This window comes from Astyanax mexicanus, chromosome 7, assembly GCF_023375975.1.
Source record: "Astyanax mexicanus isolate ESR-SI-001 chromosome 7, AstMex3_surface, whole genome shotgun sequence".
Classification (NCBI taxonomy): Eukaryota; Metazoa; Chordata; class Actinopteri; order Characiformes; family Acestrorhamphidae; genus Astyanax; species Astyanax mexicanus.
This window is the reverse complement of record NC_064414.1, coordinates 9737686-9756500: the sequence shown is the minus strand read 5'-3', so window position 1 is coordinate 9756500 and position 18815 is coordinate 9737686. Positions and strand designations below refer to the sequence as shown.

General features: G+C 35.8%; 1 protein-coding gene across 3 annotated transcripts in view; it reads left to right on the top strand.

Moving 5' to 3' along the window:
* The window catches only part of ppm1aa (protein phosphatase, Mg2+/Mn2+ dependent, 1Aa), a 32470-nt gene that overhangs the window by 6750 nt on the left and 6905 nt on the right, over positions 1 to 18815 (top strand). The window contains exons 5-6 of one of the 3 annotated variants that reach the window (XM_022685059.2): positions 1855 to 1912; positions 9023 to 17826. In XM_022685059.2, coding sequence (XP_022540780.1) covers positions 1855 to 1912; positions 9023 to 9052 — 88 coding nt within the window. In that variant the 3' untranslated portion in view covers positions 9053 to 17826. Of the gene's footprint in view, positions 1 to 1854; positions 1913 to 3067; positions 5070 to 9022; positions 17827 to 18815 lie in introns of those variants that run through there. The other 2 variants (XM_022685057.2, XM_022685058.2) reach the window with 2 other exon arrangements.

The window sequence follows — 18815 nt, the reverse complement described above, 5'->3', positions numbered from 1 at the left end:
ACCTCTTGATGCAGCATGATAATGCACGGTCGTATGTTGCAAGGGTCTGTACCCAGTTCCTGGAAGCTGAAAATATTCCAGTTTTTGCATGGCCAGCATTCTCACCGGACATGTCACCCATTGAGCATGTTTGGGAAGCTCTGGATCGGCCTATACGAAAGCAGGTTCCAGTTCCTGCCATTCCTGTGAACCAGCATTCCACAGGACACAGTCAACAACCTGATCAACTCTATTTAAAGATTCTCACAATACTGTAAAACTGCACATTTTAGTGGCCTTTTACTGTGGCCTGCCCAAGGTACACCTGTATAATGATCACTGTGTCTAATAAGCATCTTAATATGCCACACCTGTGACTGGTGGATGTGTTATCTCAGCAAAGGAGAAGTGCTCACTAACACAGATTTAGACAAAACAGAAAAAAGTATTTTGTGTACATAGAAAAAGTCTTCTTTCTTCAGCTTATGAAAAATGGGTGCATAAGCAAAAGAGTTGCATTTATATTTTTGTTCAGTGTGTCTGTGTCGGGGAGGATTTCACCCCTTCCTCTTGTAACTCTGTTCCAGAGGGAAGGGTTACATTTCAAAATCAAGGCTGATACCAGGTTCATACTACACTTTTTAAGTCATCAGTCTTTATGTTCACACTACACTACCGGTTATGCTATTATTGCGAGTCCTTCAGTTGTTGAGACTTTCACACTACACGACCGATCAGCGATACAGGGTCACAAATTACACAATTTTTCACAGTGAGTGCTCTCTAAAAACAACTAGTGATGCCGAGCCAGACAATCTCTAGAGAGGAGAATGCATAGTTGAAAAAAAAGAGGTCATATTAAGCAGTTGAATAAAATTTGAGTTTATAAATGTTTGATCAATTTTATACTAAAATATGTAATTATGTCCTCGACACAGAACTATATCAAATGTTTTTATATATTTTTTTTAAGGTTTGAAACTCCAGTTATAAACCTTTTAAACTTAGTGTCTACCTGTATTTCTGGCATCAGCTCACTAAGTAATCAGCTTAAAGTAGCAGGGATGCTATGTACTTTTACTATGGAAAACCTGTTTACTGTAGAAAAATAGAAATACTTAAAATAAAAAAAGCGACTGAAAAAACCCAGCTAAAATCGTGTATTGTGAACCTGGAATTAGGAGTAACAAAGAAAACATAAGATTGGGCCAACATAACCTGATTTCACTACAGTTTACATAAGATTGCTATGTCATTGCATTGCATATGTCAGTATTGTGTACATGCACCTGATTTAATTGCGTAATTGCTAAACCCCTCCTCGCTCAGCTGTCAGCATTAGGGCTGCAAAGATTAGTCGACATAATCGACATTGTCGATTATTTTAATTTGTCACCTAAAAATTTCATTGTCAACTAATCGTTAATTTGTAACAGTACCACATTACACAAAGTGCTGGGGACAAAAGCGCAATAGCAGACTTAGTTTGTGTCTCCAAAAGTGCCCAAACACAACAGATTACATATTAAATCACTAAATTTCAGTAATTTCCATGTTTAAACAACATTCAGATATTTAAATGCCATGTAAACCTCATGTTCTGCTGTTTCTATTGTTTATGGAGATGGCAGAAATAATCGTTGACTAATCAATTAATCAAAAATATAATCGTCAGATTAGTCGACTACCAAAATAATAATTGCAATAATAGTTGCAGCCCAAGTCAGCATGTGACCGTACCTTCCTGCTCTAACCCGGACCTATAGTGTTGTGATTTGATAATAAATGTGTCTTAGGGTAGAGCAGGGATTTCTAGATAGCAGTACAGTCCATTTTACAAACTGATTTAATTTGATTCTTTTGTTTATTTTGTAGGCGAAGCGTCATCGAAGCAGTATATAACAAACTTAACCCATACAGGAGTGAGGACACAGTGAGTATTGCAGCTTGGCGCTGTGTGTGGGTTTGTGTTTGTGTGTGGTGATGCTTGTTTGCTTGTTGTTGCATGCTTCTTAGATGAGTGTATACTGTGAAATGAAGGTTGGCTGTTCTTTGGGAATAGTGTTTTTAACATTATAGAGGGACTGATGCTCAATGGTAGATCTGCTCTCATCCTTTCCATCCATTTTCTTTCCTTCATTCTGTTCAACCCAGTCTTTTAAAATCAGCTCCATAACTGTCTGAACTGGGAACCAATCTATATGTCATTCTTTTGGATTTAAAATTCTCAATTTCTTGTTTTCATCCCCTCAAAATTTGAGTCACTTCTGGTCTTCGGTTTAGTTTTTTTGTCTTTCAGTTTCTAAATTGTTGTTTTAGTCAGTTGCATTTTTAGTAGGAAGGCTGTCTTGGAAATTTGTCAACTTTGCTTTTGTAAAATTTGCTAGAGAAACACTTACAAATGATTTTGCTAACTATGGGTGCATACTATGGCAATAAACATTTGTTATAGCTAGAATAACATTACATAATGCTTTTGTAATATAATGAGGAAGAACAATAGTGCAGCTGGGTCATGTAGGTCTATAGCTCTTTGATGCTCATAGACCCACATGAACCAGGTGTCACTTCATAACTTACAGGACATTTGTCTTTCGTGCCTTGGTTGTCTTGTACAATCTTAATAGGTCAAAACTGTTTTGACGCCATAAGGGGAACCTACACAGTATTTATCTGGTATTTATTTATCTGGTGCTTTTAATGTTATGGCTGATATATTATTTATTTATTACTTACAAACAGATATTTTCTCTAGATTTGTATTCAAATTGAATTTTTTTGTCTGGGGGATATTTTACCTCGGAAATAATTGCGATAAACAATATTGTTATTTCAAAACCGTTTTTGTTTCTGATTTAATTCAGTTACAATAAAATAGCATTCGACTGCAGTTACACCCTTTTAAATGCAGCCGTTATAATTTTGAATTATTCAAAATGCAAACTACTGTAAATGCCTACCTTTGCTCACAGTAAACTAAGTAAGTGTATAGTGTATATTAAGCTTACACGCCTGTGCCATTTGTGTACAATGTTTACCAAAGCATTTCTAACCAGGTTGTGACTAATTTGTAATTTCTCATTTGCAGTTACACAGTGAAGGTTCCGTAGGGGTGTGTAGACTTTCTGCAACTTCTGTAGTGATTAATAGGCGTGTGCAAGGAGATGCTGGTTTAATGAATGCTATTAGTTGATGTTTAGAGCAGTAGTGTGCTGGAGAGTTTGCAATGGTTGCGTTAAGGTCTTTTAGTCTCAATCTGCTATCCTTGACCCTTAGAATTAGTTGCAGAGCACACATTGTCACGATCATGCAAAAACCTTGTATCTTTAACTTTATGTGAATCTGCCTGTTATTTTTATTGTGTCCACATGTCATCCAATAATACTGCTCCGAAATTAATTGAAGAAAATAATTTAACTTATTTTATTTATTTATTAAAAGTTATAAAGTCACATCCTTTAAAAGGTACATTTTGTAGATGCAGGGTTTTTGCTTGACAACGATGATGAATTTGTTTTCTCTTGAAACACAAAGGATGTGATGAGGCCCAACTAAATAAATCTGTTGACTGATATTTTTGGTCAGGAATAGGGGTGTTCCATATAATATATTGTTCACAATAATATCGACACAATTTATATAATAATTTATTTTAAAGAATGTTATTGCAAAAATGCCCTGAAATATTGATTTATTTTTGGGCCAACTTTTTTGCTGTGTATATCAAAAGTAAAATTCACACTGTTCTCATTTCCCATACTAGACACAGATTATATCTGTCCAGTATCATTTATTTTACTTCAGTCCTGGATATATGGAGTGCATTATTAGTAAAATGATGTTGGATCATTGGCTTCTGTTACAATCTGGTTAAAAATATCAATTAAGTAGGGACGTGCCATATCACATCATTAATATCGCCAAAATAATTTTATATTCATTTTGTTGCAGTAGTGCAGGGCTCAGCAATAGGCAGCATGAAACATCTGGCCCGTAAGGTTGTTTGAACTATAACGAAAAAAATATAAATATAAATAAAATGCCTCTCTGGACCCCCCGTCTCTCGGCGTGACTTTAGTTTCTGCCCGTTTTCGTCTTTCTGCCCTTTGTTGGGCTCCCTATCTCCTTATAAACGCGATTTTTCCCAGCTGACAACCCAGGTTCCAGCCTGTGCAAGAAGGGGTGTGTTTATCTATTTATATTTCGATCCCCCCGCCCCATCTCCCCACCACAACAACTACCAGTTGACACTACTCAGTTAATCTCTATGACATTTCTATGAGCATTATTACCTTTTTTGCTAAGAAAGTATTTTAAACAGCTTAAATACATTTTAGATGAGAAGCGAATGAATAAAGAATTTGAACATATTTTATTTCAGATGTTTACCATACCATCATTTTTAGACCAAAATTATAACCTGAATGGAGCAAAATACATTAACAGTCATGCATTGCTATCCATGAAGACGGGCATGTTGGCCTGCAAGTGGTGCCTTTAAAGGGACTAAGCAGAGCCACTTTGTTTGCCTCCATCACGTTACAGTGACCGGAAATTTAACGCTGCGTCAAAAGGCACCAAGAAAGCTGATTTATTGGCATTCATTTTTACAAGGTATTTTTCTGTGATTAATGAATCAAACTTAATGTGGTAATTTGACAGCCCTAAAATACTTTGAGACACTTTTTACATTCTTGGAATCTCATGAAAAATGTATAACTACAAAATTGTTCTGGGAATAGTAGCAGAGATATTTTTGGAGCTTTGAGACAGTGGAACAGTGTATTTTAGCTGCTGATTTACACTGTCTGGCCAAAAAAAAGGAAATGACGTGGGGTTGATGCTGCAGTTGGTCAGGTCTAGGTTCAGCAACAGTATGTGCTGAAAGAATGAGGTCAGCTGACTTCCTGAATATACTGAATATAGACCAGGTTATTCCATCAATGGATTTTCCCTGATGGCACGGCCATATTCCAAGATAACAATGCCAGGATTCATGGGGCTGGAATTGTGAAAGAGTGATTCAGGGAGCATGAGATCATCATTTTCACACATGAATTGTTCACCACGGAGTCCAGACCTTAACCTCATTGAGATGTGCTGGAGAAGACTTTGTACAGCGGTCAGACTCTACCATCATCAATGCAAGAGAAAAATGAATGCAACACTGGATTGAAAGAAATATTGTGGCACTGCAGAAGCTTATTGAAACAATGCCACAGTGAATGCGTGCTGCAATCAAAGCTAAAGGCTTCCCAATGAAATATTAGTGTGTGACCTTTTTTTTTTTTTGTTTGGCCAGGCAGTGTATTTAACACAAAATGGTCTACAGAGGGACTTTTTTAAAAATATATTGACAGTTCTAGTGGCTGAGTAGTGCATCTAATAGCTATGTGTATAAATAACACCTTTTCAATGTTTAAAGTTTTTCATACATTTATTGTATGGATGTTATGAAAATAGTCCTGAAAGATATTTTCCCAAAAAGAGCTAGAACCCTGAGATATAAGGTTGTAACGAGCTCACTGGGCTACTGAGTGCTGAGTTTGGAGAGACAAATTGTATGGAAAAGTCTGTGTCCAAAGCAGAGAAATTTAAACTTTACTCTTTGTTTCCTGAGCTGCTAAAGAACCATCTAAAATATATTTATATCTTTAGATACATATTTAAATATGAAACAGGCTGCTGTTTAATTTATGGTCAGCAGTGGCACTTCTGGTTTGATGTTCTGTGTTATTAATGCTGCGTTCCATTTATCGTGGATGTCGGATCAGGGAATTATGTCAGATCCGAGCTGGTGATGTTTCATTTACACATTCCTATAATTTTACAGTGTTTCTGCACATTTACAAGAAACAGTTAGCTAAAGACTTAGCTCTTCCGACTATCTGTATTAGTGTTTCACGTAATTATTCCTACTTGTAACTAGAACATTTTGGCATCTGAGTTTAAATGGAACACAGCAGAACTGTGCTAGTAGTAGCTTTTAAAGTAGCAGGTACTGCAGTGTGTTGCCCTTAGCAAAACCGTCTAACAAGGATCTTCTTTAGAGAACTAACCAAGCGAGCAGATTGTCTGTGTGTAATCATGAGGTGGTTGTGCACTTACTGCACTACAGCACGCTGTGTTTGGAGAGCTTCAATATGCTTCCCATATTGAAGCAGAGAAAAGCATTTCTGTCTTAGCATGGAAGGCCATTTCTGCCACAAGAAAAAAAAATGTTCCCCAGTAAATCATAAAAATGTGATACTAAGTCATAATAGTAAGATGCATAGTTATATTTATAAGATATTAAGTCATAATAATGAGATACCAAGTGATTATTTCATAATCGCTACTTCTGGCCCTATTTAGATATTTATAGGTGAGCTGTCAACCATGCATCACGCAGCTTAATTTAGGACAGGGGTCGGTAATTGGCTATGTTTTGGTTATTTATTTATTGCCTTGCGCAGTGTATAAGATTGGGCCCTTAGTATCTCATAATTATGTCTAAGTATCTCAATATTGTATCTCTTACTGTTATTGTATTATGACTTACTTTTCTTCTTATTATGACTTACTATCTCATAATAATGCCTTTGTATCTCATAATTATGACTTACCTGATGAACCTTATTTTATTCAAGTTTCAGAAATGGGCTTACAAGTACATTACATGGGCATACAAGTGCCTACGCTGTTGATTTTAAAGTAATTTTTGTGTGTATTTAAATAGAACAGATATCTTGCATAAACAGGTATCTTTTACTTCTGGTCAGCAGTGGCTCTTCTGTGAGTTTTGTAGCTGGCCTCTGCGTGACTAACTGGGCTAAAATATTGTAATAGTATCTGCAGAAGTAGCTTTAAATACATTTGATTTTTAAATACATTTTAATTTTTTTTTTACATTGAATTAAAAAAATATTCAAATGTCAAGTTTTATTTGAGGATCTTTAAATCTTGTGTTACCTCAGAGCACAACTGCAAAAACACTATGGGTCATTCTCTCAGAGTTACCAGCGATTTTGGTATGATACTGTCTAACCAACGATGCTAATAGCAGTGAATAAGTGAATTTTCTGCTAAAACAGTATTTTATAAACAATAAAAAACATTTATTTGTCCGAATATTTTGATTTGTCACACATAAACAGCGAAAATCATTTGAAATGAATAATGCAGTTACGTTTTCTACTCAGGTAGCAGCAGTGGCTAGCTGTCCAAATGCATTTGTTTGCAGAGTTTAGTTAGCACATGTTGGCTAAAACTTTACAAAATTAAGCTCTTTTGTTTCAGACAGACATTTTCATCCATTTGTCATTTTTACTTCTCATTTTGACTTTACTACATTTCCCACTTTATTAACCATCATTTCATGCTCTTATGGCTAAGTGTAAATGTTGGCAATGTTTTAAAAGAGTAGCTTCACCAAACACGCTAATGTAGTTAGATTGCTGTTTGTGAATTCCTTGTGATTAAATGCAAAAGAAACATTGATAATATAAAAAATGCTATGTTAATCGATAATGGCTTGCTATTTACATTATTAATTCAATTATATGAGCTAATATTTCTGTATGAAATCAAACAGTAGTATAATGCTTATTAGTATCGGCTATTTCTTTAAATATTTATTGCTTTTGTTGCTTAAAGGGATATTTTGAACAGATGCTAAATTAGCAAACTGGCTAACAGTGGAAGCTTATAGTATTCTTGTTTATCTTTATTTATTTTTCAAAACATTAGCTGCTCCGACTATTCCTTTAGTTGTTTTAGCTTAGGTGAAATTAAATTTGTCTCATAAGTCATAAACCTCACTCTTTTATTGCTTTAAGTGATAACTTGACATGATTCATGCTAATGTTGCTAACACTATGGGTTTTTACATTGTTATTAGCATGAAGCACATGGCAGCTGCAAGTCAGTTCCATTTGTAGTTCAGAGGAGCTAATGTTGTAATATAGTTTGCTTTATTTGCATCGTGGCTGTTTGCATTAATTTATGATTATCAAACTACTTCTGATACAAGTTTAAGTATACAGTACCAGTCAAAAGTTTGGACACACCTTCTCATTCATTGTTTTTGTTATTTTTTTATTTAATTTATTTTCTACATTGTAGAAATAATATACATAAATAATATTAATATTAAAATCATGAAAACAATTAAGGGATACATATGGCATTATTTAGTAAGCAAAAAAGTGATTGTCCTCCTCAATCCCCAACTGAGATGGGTGATTTCACTGATTTGGGATGAGCTGGAGCACAGTGTGAAAGAAAAAGCAGCAGTCATTGTTCAGCACCTCCAGGAACCCCCATGAAGACACTAAGAAAACTATTACAGGTGACTCTCCCTCATGAAGACACTGATGTTTAAATACCAAGAGTGTGCAGATCTGTCTTCAAAGCTAAATGTGCTACTATGAATAATCTAAAGGATAAAACATATTATGGGTTGCTTAACACTTTTTGGTTTAAATTATAATACATGTTTTTCATAGCTTTATTGTTTTTCATCAATATCATAAAAGAAAGAAAACCCATTAAATTAGAAGAGGTGTGTCCAAACTTTTGACTGATACTGTAATTAGTGCAGCTTCTGTCTTTTTTTGCTTAAAGGAATAATAGCTTGGCTAAACATGCTAATGTGGTTAACAGAAACTGATGATGCTAACAATGCTAAGAAATTAGCTTCTGGTAAAAACTGCACTCTTTGCTTATTATTTGAAGTTAGTGCAGTTTCTCATTTTATTTGGCTCAAAAATAATAATAGTATAATAATAGACTTTTAAATGTGCTAATATGTTTAACGGAAATTAATGATACTAACATTAAATGAAAAAAGTGCTACTTAGAACCTAAACGCACATAAGATGACTAATTGATAAGTGCTACAATTTTCCTGTTCCTATTAGTCAGTTTAGCACATTAGCGTGTTTGGTCAGCTAGCTGTTCCTTTACTGTTAGCAGCTTTATCGTCTCTGTCGGGGCTGATAGGTTAGCTGAGGTGGATTTGAGTGGCATCTGATGAGCTGCTGTCCTCCTCTCTCCACTCAAGGATTCTGCGTCCACAGATGATATGTGGTAGCGTTGATCTTTTAAACCCGGACACACAGTTTACAACCCTCCAGAACCTGCACCCAGACCCACTACAGCTCCGGCCTCCCCCTGCGGACCACTGAGAGGGACCCGCCAGAGGAGGAGAACCTTTTCACGTTCACTTCGTCACTTACGCCATCGATACATCTGGGGAAGTGGATCAACGTCCGTACCCTTCCTCCATATCTCTCTCTTTCTCTCTCTCTTTCTCACCTGTTCAAAGCCAGTGTCCCTCATCCCTCAACATCACCCTTTCCCCTCAACCCTGCAGCTATAGAGTCAGTTTTGTTTCTTTCTTTTTATTTTGTTTTATTTTTGTTTTATTTTTTGGGGCTGTAATTAATTTGATTCACATTTCCTTGTGTGTTTGTATATTTCTGTTTTTATTATTGTTTTTGTTGTTTTACGATTTTTTTGTGAAGTGCAATTGTCTTGTACAAAGAAAAAGAAAAAGCCTGTATCAAATGCAGCTTGACATTAAATAAAAATAAATCCATAAAAATTACAAAACCTCAGAAAAAAAAGAAAAAAAAAAATCAGAAGAGCAAACCTTTATGCACTATCTGCCTTTCTGTTCATAAAATCCTTAAATACAACCCCACCATCTGCCCCCATCACCAGGATTTAAAACCTAAAGTTCTTGTGTAAAAATGTTTTATTTGTTTTGCTGAAAACCCCGTTCTGTATGGCCTTCCCAAAATTTCCTTTGCAGTTTTTTTAAAATGAAAAAAAAAAAAAACAAACTCAAAAAAGGTTGGTTGTGTTTTAATTTTTTTCTTACTTTTTAATTTGAATTTTTTGCTTTGTTTTTATCTTTTTTATTGGCTCTTCAGATAAAACGGGTAAATAAATAAACAATAAACAGGCTCACAATGCCTAAAGTGTTTTTTTTTTTTTTTTTTTTTTTCTGTTTTTGTAAATCGAAATATTGTTTTTTTTTTTTTGTTTTTTTTTTTTTTTGTGTTTCTCTTTCTTTATTGGCACATAGGACGCAGCAGCGATGGTGAGTGCCACTGTCTCGTCTTACCTGCTACTGTCTTTTACAATTTTTTTATTATTATTATTATAAAGAAACCATTTTAAATCTTCCTTAAAACCAAGCTAAGCTCAAATGTATGTGTGTATGTATGTACACAGTGTGTGTGTGTGTGTGTATGTTCACAGTGTGTGTTTTTTTTTTTTTTTTGGGTGTGGGTGCATGAGCGAGAGACAGCGTGACGAGGATGATGTGTAATTAGCATGAGAACGCCAGGCTCCTCCTTTCTTCATCAGTCTTTTATGCGGAATTATTTTTCTGTTTCTTTTCTGTGGACCTAATCTAGATTAGAGCTTTATGCTGCGTTCCTCCAGAGTTCTGCAGCATGGTGGAACACTGGGGTTCGTCTGCACATGTTTTCTCAGCACTTTTCTTTCTTTCAGTTTTTGTTGTGTAACAGGCTTTGGGAAGCGTCTTTTCATTGCTTAAAGGAATAACTTGACCAAACATGTTAATGCGGTTAGTGAAGCAGTGGTTCACTGAGAGATGCAGCCAGTTTCCTCCCTTTCCAGTCAGTCAAGACTTGTTGGTGTCTAAAGTTTAGACACTGTAGTTGAAAATTATTTAATTTTGCATGACATAAGTGTCTGTTTCTAGGTGATGATATGGCCTCAAACCAGTTTCAAAATACTTTGTCTATAAACATAATTAATGCAGATAAATCTATTCATATAATTTTGTATAGTTTTGAAAAATGTGTTTGTAGTTGGTGTAAGTGTAAATACCTCAGATCCCTTCTGCGTGTTCTAAAGCATTATTCGTTTTTTATTTGCTTAATTGCGTGAAAGCAACATTTAAAAAGCAATATTTGAATATTTAAATTTAGCAAATAAATTGTATTTGAAATTTGCATCAATTTTTTTTTATTCTCAACAGAAAACTACTTTGTAGTAGTTTTTATTTTTGAATCTCTAAACTGATCTATTTTTGTCCAAGTAACCAAGTTAAAGAAGTTAAGAAAAAACTTTTTTAAGTAACAAAATAAAGATTTGAAATTAAGGTTAAGAAATTAAGATTTGAATTCTAAATCTGTATTTGTTGGTAATCAAAATTCAGTAAGATTAAAGCTAAGCATTACCTTCTAATACTTATACTGATACTAAAATATTAAATGACTAAAGTTTTTTTTTTTTTTAATTGTATTAACAAATCATGTAAACACTAAGCATTTAAATGATTGAATCTTACACTCCTATGGAAATTATATACTCCTCAAATCATCTGGTGTTCACTAGTTCACAAGATGGTCACTTTAAAGCCACTAAAAATTCAATTTAAACTTACTTTTAATGATTACCAAGTCATTGTTTATTTACAAAAAGTTATGTTTTCTTCTATTTAATTTAAAGTACATTTTTATATTTGAGCAAAACTATAAAATCTAGTCAAGACACCAAACTTGACTGACTGTGTTTGGGATTTTAAGGGCTGGGAAAGCTGCGTAAATTTGATTTTTCACTCAACAGTGAATGGAAGCTATTGATCAGTGTGTTGCTTTTTGCTATTAGCATCATGCTAGCTTGTTTTAGGTGAATGCTAGTCATGCTGGCTTTTGCTAACCTTGCTATTCCTTGTGAGCACCAGCACGTTGGGTTTTTAGCTTTGTGGAAGAGGCATTGCCTCGCCCAACCAAGTGTGTGTGTGTGTGTGTGTGTGTTTGTGTGTGTGTGAATGCCTACAGCTTTGGCTCTGGCTGCTTGTTTTATTTCATGACTCTTGCAGAAATGTGGATTGTAAAGGACTTTTATTTTGGCTAGTAATGTAGATATGAGTCAGTGGATGCAAATGTGCAGATCATGAATGTTGTGCAAATTAGCAAATAGTTGAAACCTCAGTTACTGCTGCCCTCTCCTCCTGCCAGTTCACCACCCTCTCTCCTCTTACTTTCACTCTCTCATTTTTACGCAAGTGTTTTTTAGGAACTATTTTTGTATAGTTTTGATCAGGCTTTTGACTAAGAACAAACAGCAGTGCGAGGCAGAGAGCTTGTTTGGTGTTTGGAGTGTGTCTTGTTTCTCGGCTCTGGGAAGTTTTTGTGTCTTACAAAAATTAGGGAACACGTCAGAACACTTTGCTGCTAGAGTGTGTGATTGATTGATTGATTAATCGATTGATTAAGAAACTGATTGATTGGTCGAGTTATTGTGTGACCTTTGGTATGGTTTTGGGTAAGGTTTTGCTGACAGTTGATGTTCTTATTTGACCCCTTCTCCCAGCCTGCCCATTTAGGCTCTGCCCACAAATGTGTTTTTCATAACTACTGTTAAAGAGGATTTAAAGAATGCTGAGAAAAAAAAACATTCAAATCTAGCTCCACCTCAGTGTTTATCACAGTACCTACATTTAGGGTGTGTTATTTGTTTAGTTTTTTGGATGTGAGTAAAGGTTTGCACGATTGAGCTGGGCAATATGATTATGATTATTGTGATACATTTCCTTATTGTTTTGAGGATATGCTTTAATAAGCATATTGAGGGTACTATTGTTTAAAGAACAGTGACTTAACTGTGCATTTTATTACAGTACAAAATCTTGGATGATGTGCAGCAAAAAAATTATTTCTCTGTGTGTCAAAATTAGGGGACAAATACTGTTTTGTGAAAATGTCTAAATATTGTAATATAATATTTTTACCATATCGCTCAGCTATGTCAGCACATGTATGTGCAGGGTTATGTGGCTGTTATACCAATGTTTATTTTGACATTTTGAAAAAATTATATCCTATTGACTGAATTGACTGTCCAACTACAGTTTGCACTATTATGTTTGCGTAATGGCTAGAAATGGTACACTGAAATGAAAAGTCATGGGCCAGTAACTAGTATTGTGTCCCATGACCTAAAGAACACTCTACTGACCTGTGGGATGTGTGTGTGTGTGTGTGTGTGTGTGTCTGTGTGGTGTCTCTTATGTGGAATGTGGATTTGATGATTTCTGCCGGAGTTGCTTGTCTGCTCATAAGGACAGTTCTAGCCAGATGCTGCCAGTCACGATCATTACCACCCACTGCATTATCCACTGTGGGTGGTAATGCCTTTTATTCCCAGTGACACATGACACTGTAGATCAAGGAATATTAAATACTCACACAACAAACCGAATGTCCCATCAATCTGCACCCCCACTCACTCCAGTAATTTATGTTGCCTTTATATAAACACTCTGGCAAGTGATCAGCCTCACTCACACCTGACAGTCTATACAGGTATAGAGTCGTCCCCTAAGATAAAACTCCATGAGCAATTTATATACTGATATCCTATGACTGACTGACTTTTGGAATCTATATTGTATTAGTAAAAGTCAGTATAAGATTAATTTTAGCAGAAGAATGCCGGATTCACGATCAGGAAAAAAAATCAGAATGTAGCCTGAATTAGCATACACTGGCACTGTGTGTTGAAATGTCTTGTAAGGATGTACCAGGAGACACTGAGGAAGTGGAGATACAGTCTCTCATTAGGGTAAATATATATTAATAACACTCTAAATGTAGGTATTGTGATTATTTACACTGAGGAGGTGGAGCTACAGTCTCTCATTAGGGTTGCTCTACCTGGCAAAAGTAGTTGCATGTGTTCTTGTGGGCAGAGCTTGAAGAGGTCAGTTTTTCTTATGCTGTACGACCCCTGTAGATTTGAAAAGGTATATTCTTTTCTGCAGAGAGAAAGCGAGACAGATGGTTACTGTAATTATATAGATATTTTCAGTTTATTGTTTTTTTTTTTTTTATCCCATATTTGCCTGGAATTTTTTGTGGCTAAATGGTTTCCGTAATTTTACAGAAGTATAAGTGTCCATGCCACTAAGAAATGGTTGGTCGGGGGTTAGATTTCAATCTGGCTAGTTTGTTTTGGACCTAGTAAAACTGGTCTAGTGTGTTATGAATACTTGTGTGGGAAGAGTTTACCAGTCTTGGACTTGTTAAACTGGAGATTAGGCATTGAGTTGTGTTTCTTAAACCTCACAGGGTAATTTATTAAACTTTCCCAATTTGAATTGTAACAAAACTGACAATCTAACAACATATAGCTAATCTGAACACAAAGTGCCCGTCCCCCTTTCCCTGGACTGTAGACTTGTGGCTTTTTGGTGTCCGTATGTAACCGAGTTTGGCCAAATAGAGAGCAGACAGCCCATTCGAGGGCTTGGATAGTGGACTATTTTTGTAATAACAAAAATACATAAATGTTCATCCTCTAAACTAATCAGGAATCACAGTAGTAGTCTGAGAAAACAGGAAATGTACTGTTTATGTATTTTATTGCGCATTGAAACTGTGTAAAATCTGCTTTACCAATGTGGACCTGTCATATGATGACATATGATGATATGAAACTGTTCATGCTTTTCACTTGGTCTGAATAAAGCATTTATAACACAGCACCTACTATTCATCTTATTAAGACTGATTACACTGAATTGACCTCAAGACTCCTCAATAAGTGGTCATAGGATATTTCAGTTATTAAACAGGTTAAAGGGGAACTTTACCAATGTTTCAAAATTCTCTGCATTTTTCTGAACCTATTCAGAAAGGGGTTTGGTGTGAAATTGCAGAGGTACTTACTGTACTGATATCTCAGAATTATATAAAGTTGTGGTGGAACCAGGCACCGAATGCCATGATTATGGCATTAATATTGCCAGTTTACAGTATCTCACAAAACTGAGCACAGCCCTTACAGTTTTTATTATATATCTTTTCATGGGACAACACTGAAGATATGACACTTTGATACAATGTAAAGAAGTCACTGAACAGCTAATATAACAGTGTAAATTGGCTGTGCCCTCAAAATAACAGTCATTGATGTCTAAACCGTTTGACCCAAAATTGGATTAAAACTATGGTAATACAGTGTCTCGTGTTAAACTGTGTATTCATACAGTACATATTTGATGTAAAAGGGAGAAGCTTTCTGGTTCTGGTTCTCGTTCACCCCCCAAGTTTAGGTTATTTCTTTAGAACAGAGAGTTTCACACCAAACCCACTTTGACTTGTTCACATTTTAACTTTAGTCTAACTATGCAGAAATTTTAGACAAATCTGTGGAATTATCTATGAATTATTGCTCACATGTGTTCTGAATGCTTTGAGCCAAAATGCCGAAGTGCAGATTCCATAACAGTGTGTTTCTGTGCACTATATGTCCAAAAGTTTGTGGAGGCCAACGTTTCTTCTGGAATCAAGGGGAATTTGATGTCTCTGCTCTTCTGGGAATGATTTACACTGGATGTTGAAACATTGCTGTGAGGAGGATTTGATTGTGTTCGACCCTGTAAGATTAAGAGCATCAGTGAGGCCAGGTACAGATGTTGGATGATTGGTTCTGCCACTTCAACTTATCTTAAAGGTTTTTGATGGAACTCCAACATTTCAGAGAAACCCACAGCCCAATGTTATTGGGTATGGTGATCTTTGGCTCATGTGCTCACATCAGCACCAGAGCATCCTGTACACTTGGTCAATAGAGGTTTAACAAACTGAACAAACATATAGACATGTTTGGACTTGTCTGAGGTTGCCAGATCACCATGGTTTTACATATTCTACAGTTTCAGTATGGATGCACTTGATGTTATGAACCACAAGGGTTAAATTTCACAAGGGTAATTTACCACACACAACCCTTGGTTTGTGTGATGTCAGTGGTAAAAGTCCTGTATGGTTGACACTGCTCTAAGGGCAGCTCACAAGAAAAAACCTTCTGAATGTGTTAGTTTGAGATCGATTTAGGAATTAATTGGACATGCCTTTTTTATGTAAATACCATGTAGTTACTTTAGCCTTAAGCCCATCAATTCCCCTTCCAATCCATTCATATTAAAAAGAACAAAATATAACATGATTGATCTCTTGACCCCAGAATCGGCTGATCAGCCAAGACATGTTTTGTATCTGATTTGTGCTTATTTTGTTTACAACTGCAAGAAATACTAGGTTAATTTTGCTAACAGGCACTTAGGGGTGGAAATTGTAGGGCATCTCGCGATATGTTATAATCACAATACGTTGCCCACGATATTGATGAAATCATAATACTGTGATTCTACTATCCTCAATATATCCAAACAATTCTCCATTAAACTTAACAGCATCTGTGTTACTGAAGAGGATAAAATACTCCTAAATATGTAAATACCAGGAGTTTCAACCAATTTGACAGCAGCAATTTACTAAGACAAACTTGGGTGACAAGTCTTAAAGAGTTTTGAGTGTTTCATTGAAAATATCCATATTTGATGCCACACATGTATCAATGATGTATCGCAAACAAAAAAACGATAAAATATATATTGCAATATCAATGTTTTGTCCCACCCCTACAGGCTAATTATTTGACTGTCACTCGTCATTCTTCTCTGTAAAAACAAAATTGTAGTGGTTTAGAACACTGCGTGACTTACTTTAGTCTATAAACACAGAAAAACTTAAATAAATAGAGCTGAATGTTGAAATAACTGGAACCACTTTTACCTCAGCACAGTGTTTATCACTCCACACACTGCGCTTCTGTTTGGAAGTGGAACAGCACTACAAATCATGTAGGAGGACATGATGACATGATGATAATATAGTTCCAGTTTGTGTGTAAAAGAGAGAAAAATGAGATTTATGAGATTTAATCTGTATTTAAGATAAATAAAAAGTAATATCTGAACTAATAAAATGTCAGCAGGCTTTGTAAAAAAGAGCTTGGCCAAAATTGTTTACACTTTAATTTTGTGTATTAATGTGTTAATGTTGATAGCACTGGTTGAGAGATGAGATTGTTAACATTCAGTGCCATTTTTGTTAGAAGTGTTAGCTGAGCATCTCCACCTCAGATACCAAGAAACATGTCTTCGCTAATTGACCTCACCTGGGGTCATTTAATTTATTTCTTCTATTTCTATGTTCTTTTAAAGCGATAGTTCAGCTGAAAAAAATTATCACACTCAGTTTGAATCCCTGTAGTCAATAAACCAAGACTGAAGCTATGTGGCTAATGCAGCTAAGCAGTAAAGGATTAGCCTGTTAGCATGCTTTTGTTTTCTGTTAGATTTTTGACCTGCATTAATCTGTGTTTATAGATAGAAACCACAGCAAGTCTGCTGGGTTTGACTTTCTCAGTGCTAATTGGTGAGATATAGGCTTCCACTGACTGTTAGCTACATTAGCCTCATGGCCAAGGAAGCAGCAAACTTCAGAGGCTAAATATGTCCTGGAAGACTGAGTACTTTATTTTGACTGTGGATTATTGTGAAAATTCTGTTTTGGCCAACCTATCTCTATAAAAAATGTGTACATGAAATGTTCTAGTGTAGGCTTACCCCCAGTGCTGAACCTCCTGCTTTGACATAAAGGGCAACCAATTTCTCACACACTGACACACACAGTGACACACACACTCCCACTCCCACGTGAACCCATCCCCTTATGTCCCAATTTTCTGCACGTCAGTTTGGTTTTGACTGGTTTTAGCCAACAGTTGCCCTAAGCTAAGCTATTTTTATTATTAAATTATTAATATGTATATTTGTATTCATTTATAAATATGTACACAAAATGAAGTGAGTCAAGGAAAATCGCTCCCTCTCCTAACACATTGTGATTCCCTAGCCCTCCAGGCATCCTTTAACCGTCTGTTTTTGGCTTTATATTATTATTATTATTATTTTTTAGTTATTGTTGTCATTTTAATCTTTTCAGACTGGAAATAAAACCTATTTTATTTGAATGAGTGTCATATTTGTTCCTTATTCACAGAGGAAGGCTGGAGTTAAACTTTTACAGACTAAACAGTGGGACTGAACTGCTGTGGGCTAAAGGGCGGGGCTTAACTTTTACGAACTAAACAGTGGGACTAAACTGCTGTGGGCTGAAGGGTGGAGCTTATCTTTTACAGACTAAACAGTGGGGCTAAACTGCTGTGGGCTGAAGGGTGGAGCTTATCTTTTACTGACTAAACAGTGGGGCTAAACTGCTGTGGGCTGAAGGGTGGAGCTTAACTTTTACAAACTAAACAGTGGGGCTAAACTGCTGTGGGCTGAAGGGTGGAGCTTATCTTTTACAGACTAAACAGTGGGGCTAAACTGCTGTTGGCTGAAGGGTTTAGCTTATCTTTTACAGACTTAACAGTGGGACTAAACTGCTGTGGGCTGAAGGGTGGAGCTTAACCTTTACAGACTAAACAGTGGGACTAAACTGCTGTGGGCTGAAGGGTGGAGCTTAACTTTTACAGACTAAACAGTGGGGCTAAACTGCTGTGGGCTGAAGGGTGGAGCTTAACTTTTACAGACTAAACAGTGGGGCTAAAGGGTGGAGCTTAAATGCTAAAGACAGCTGTACGTGGAATGCGTGGAGCCAAAATTTCTGTAAATTAAATGGGTGGAGTTGAAATGCTTTAGGCTGAATGGATGCAGATAAAATGCTTAATGGGGCTAAGAAGAGTACATTTTTACAAGCAACATTAAATCTTTATTTTAAAAAAACTTTCCATGAAGTTGTCCCTTGAAAATAAACACATATCTATTAAACTTTAAAATACAGTTTCTTCTTTTGTTTCTTAATTAAAAGTTTATTTTCGCAATTTAAAAGTCACAGGATGAATTCTGATCAGGTTCATGACGTCTTTTCAGGCCTGAACAAAAATCATCTTCACATGGGTAATTTGAACATGTTCAGTTATTTGGTCCAAATGTCTCAATAACCATTGAAAAATAAACA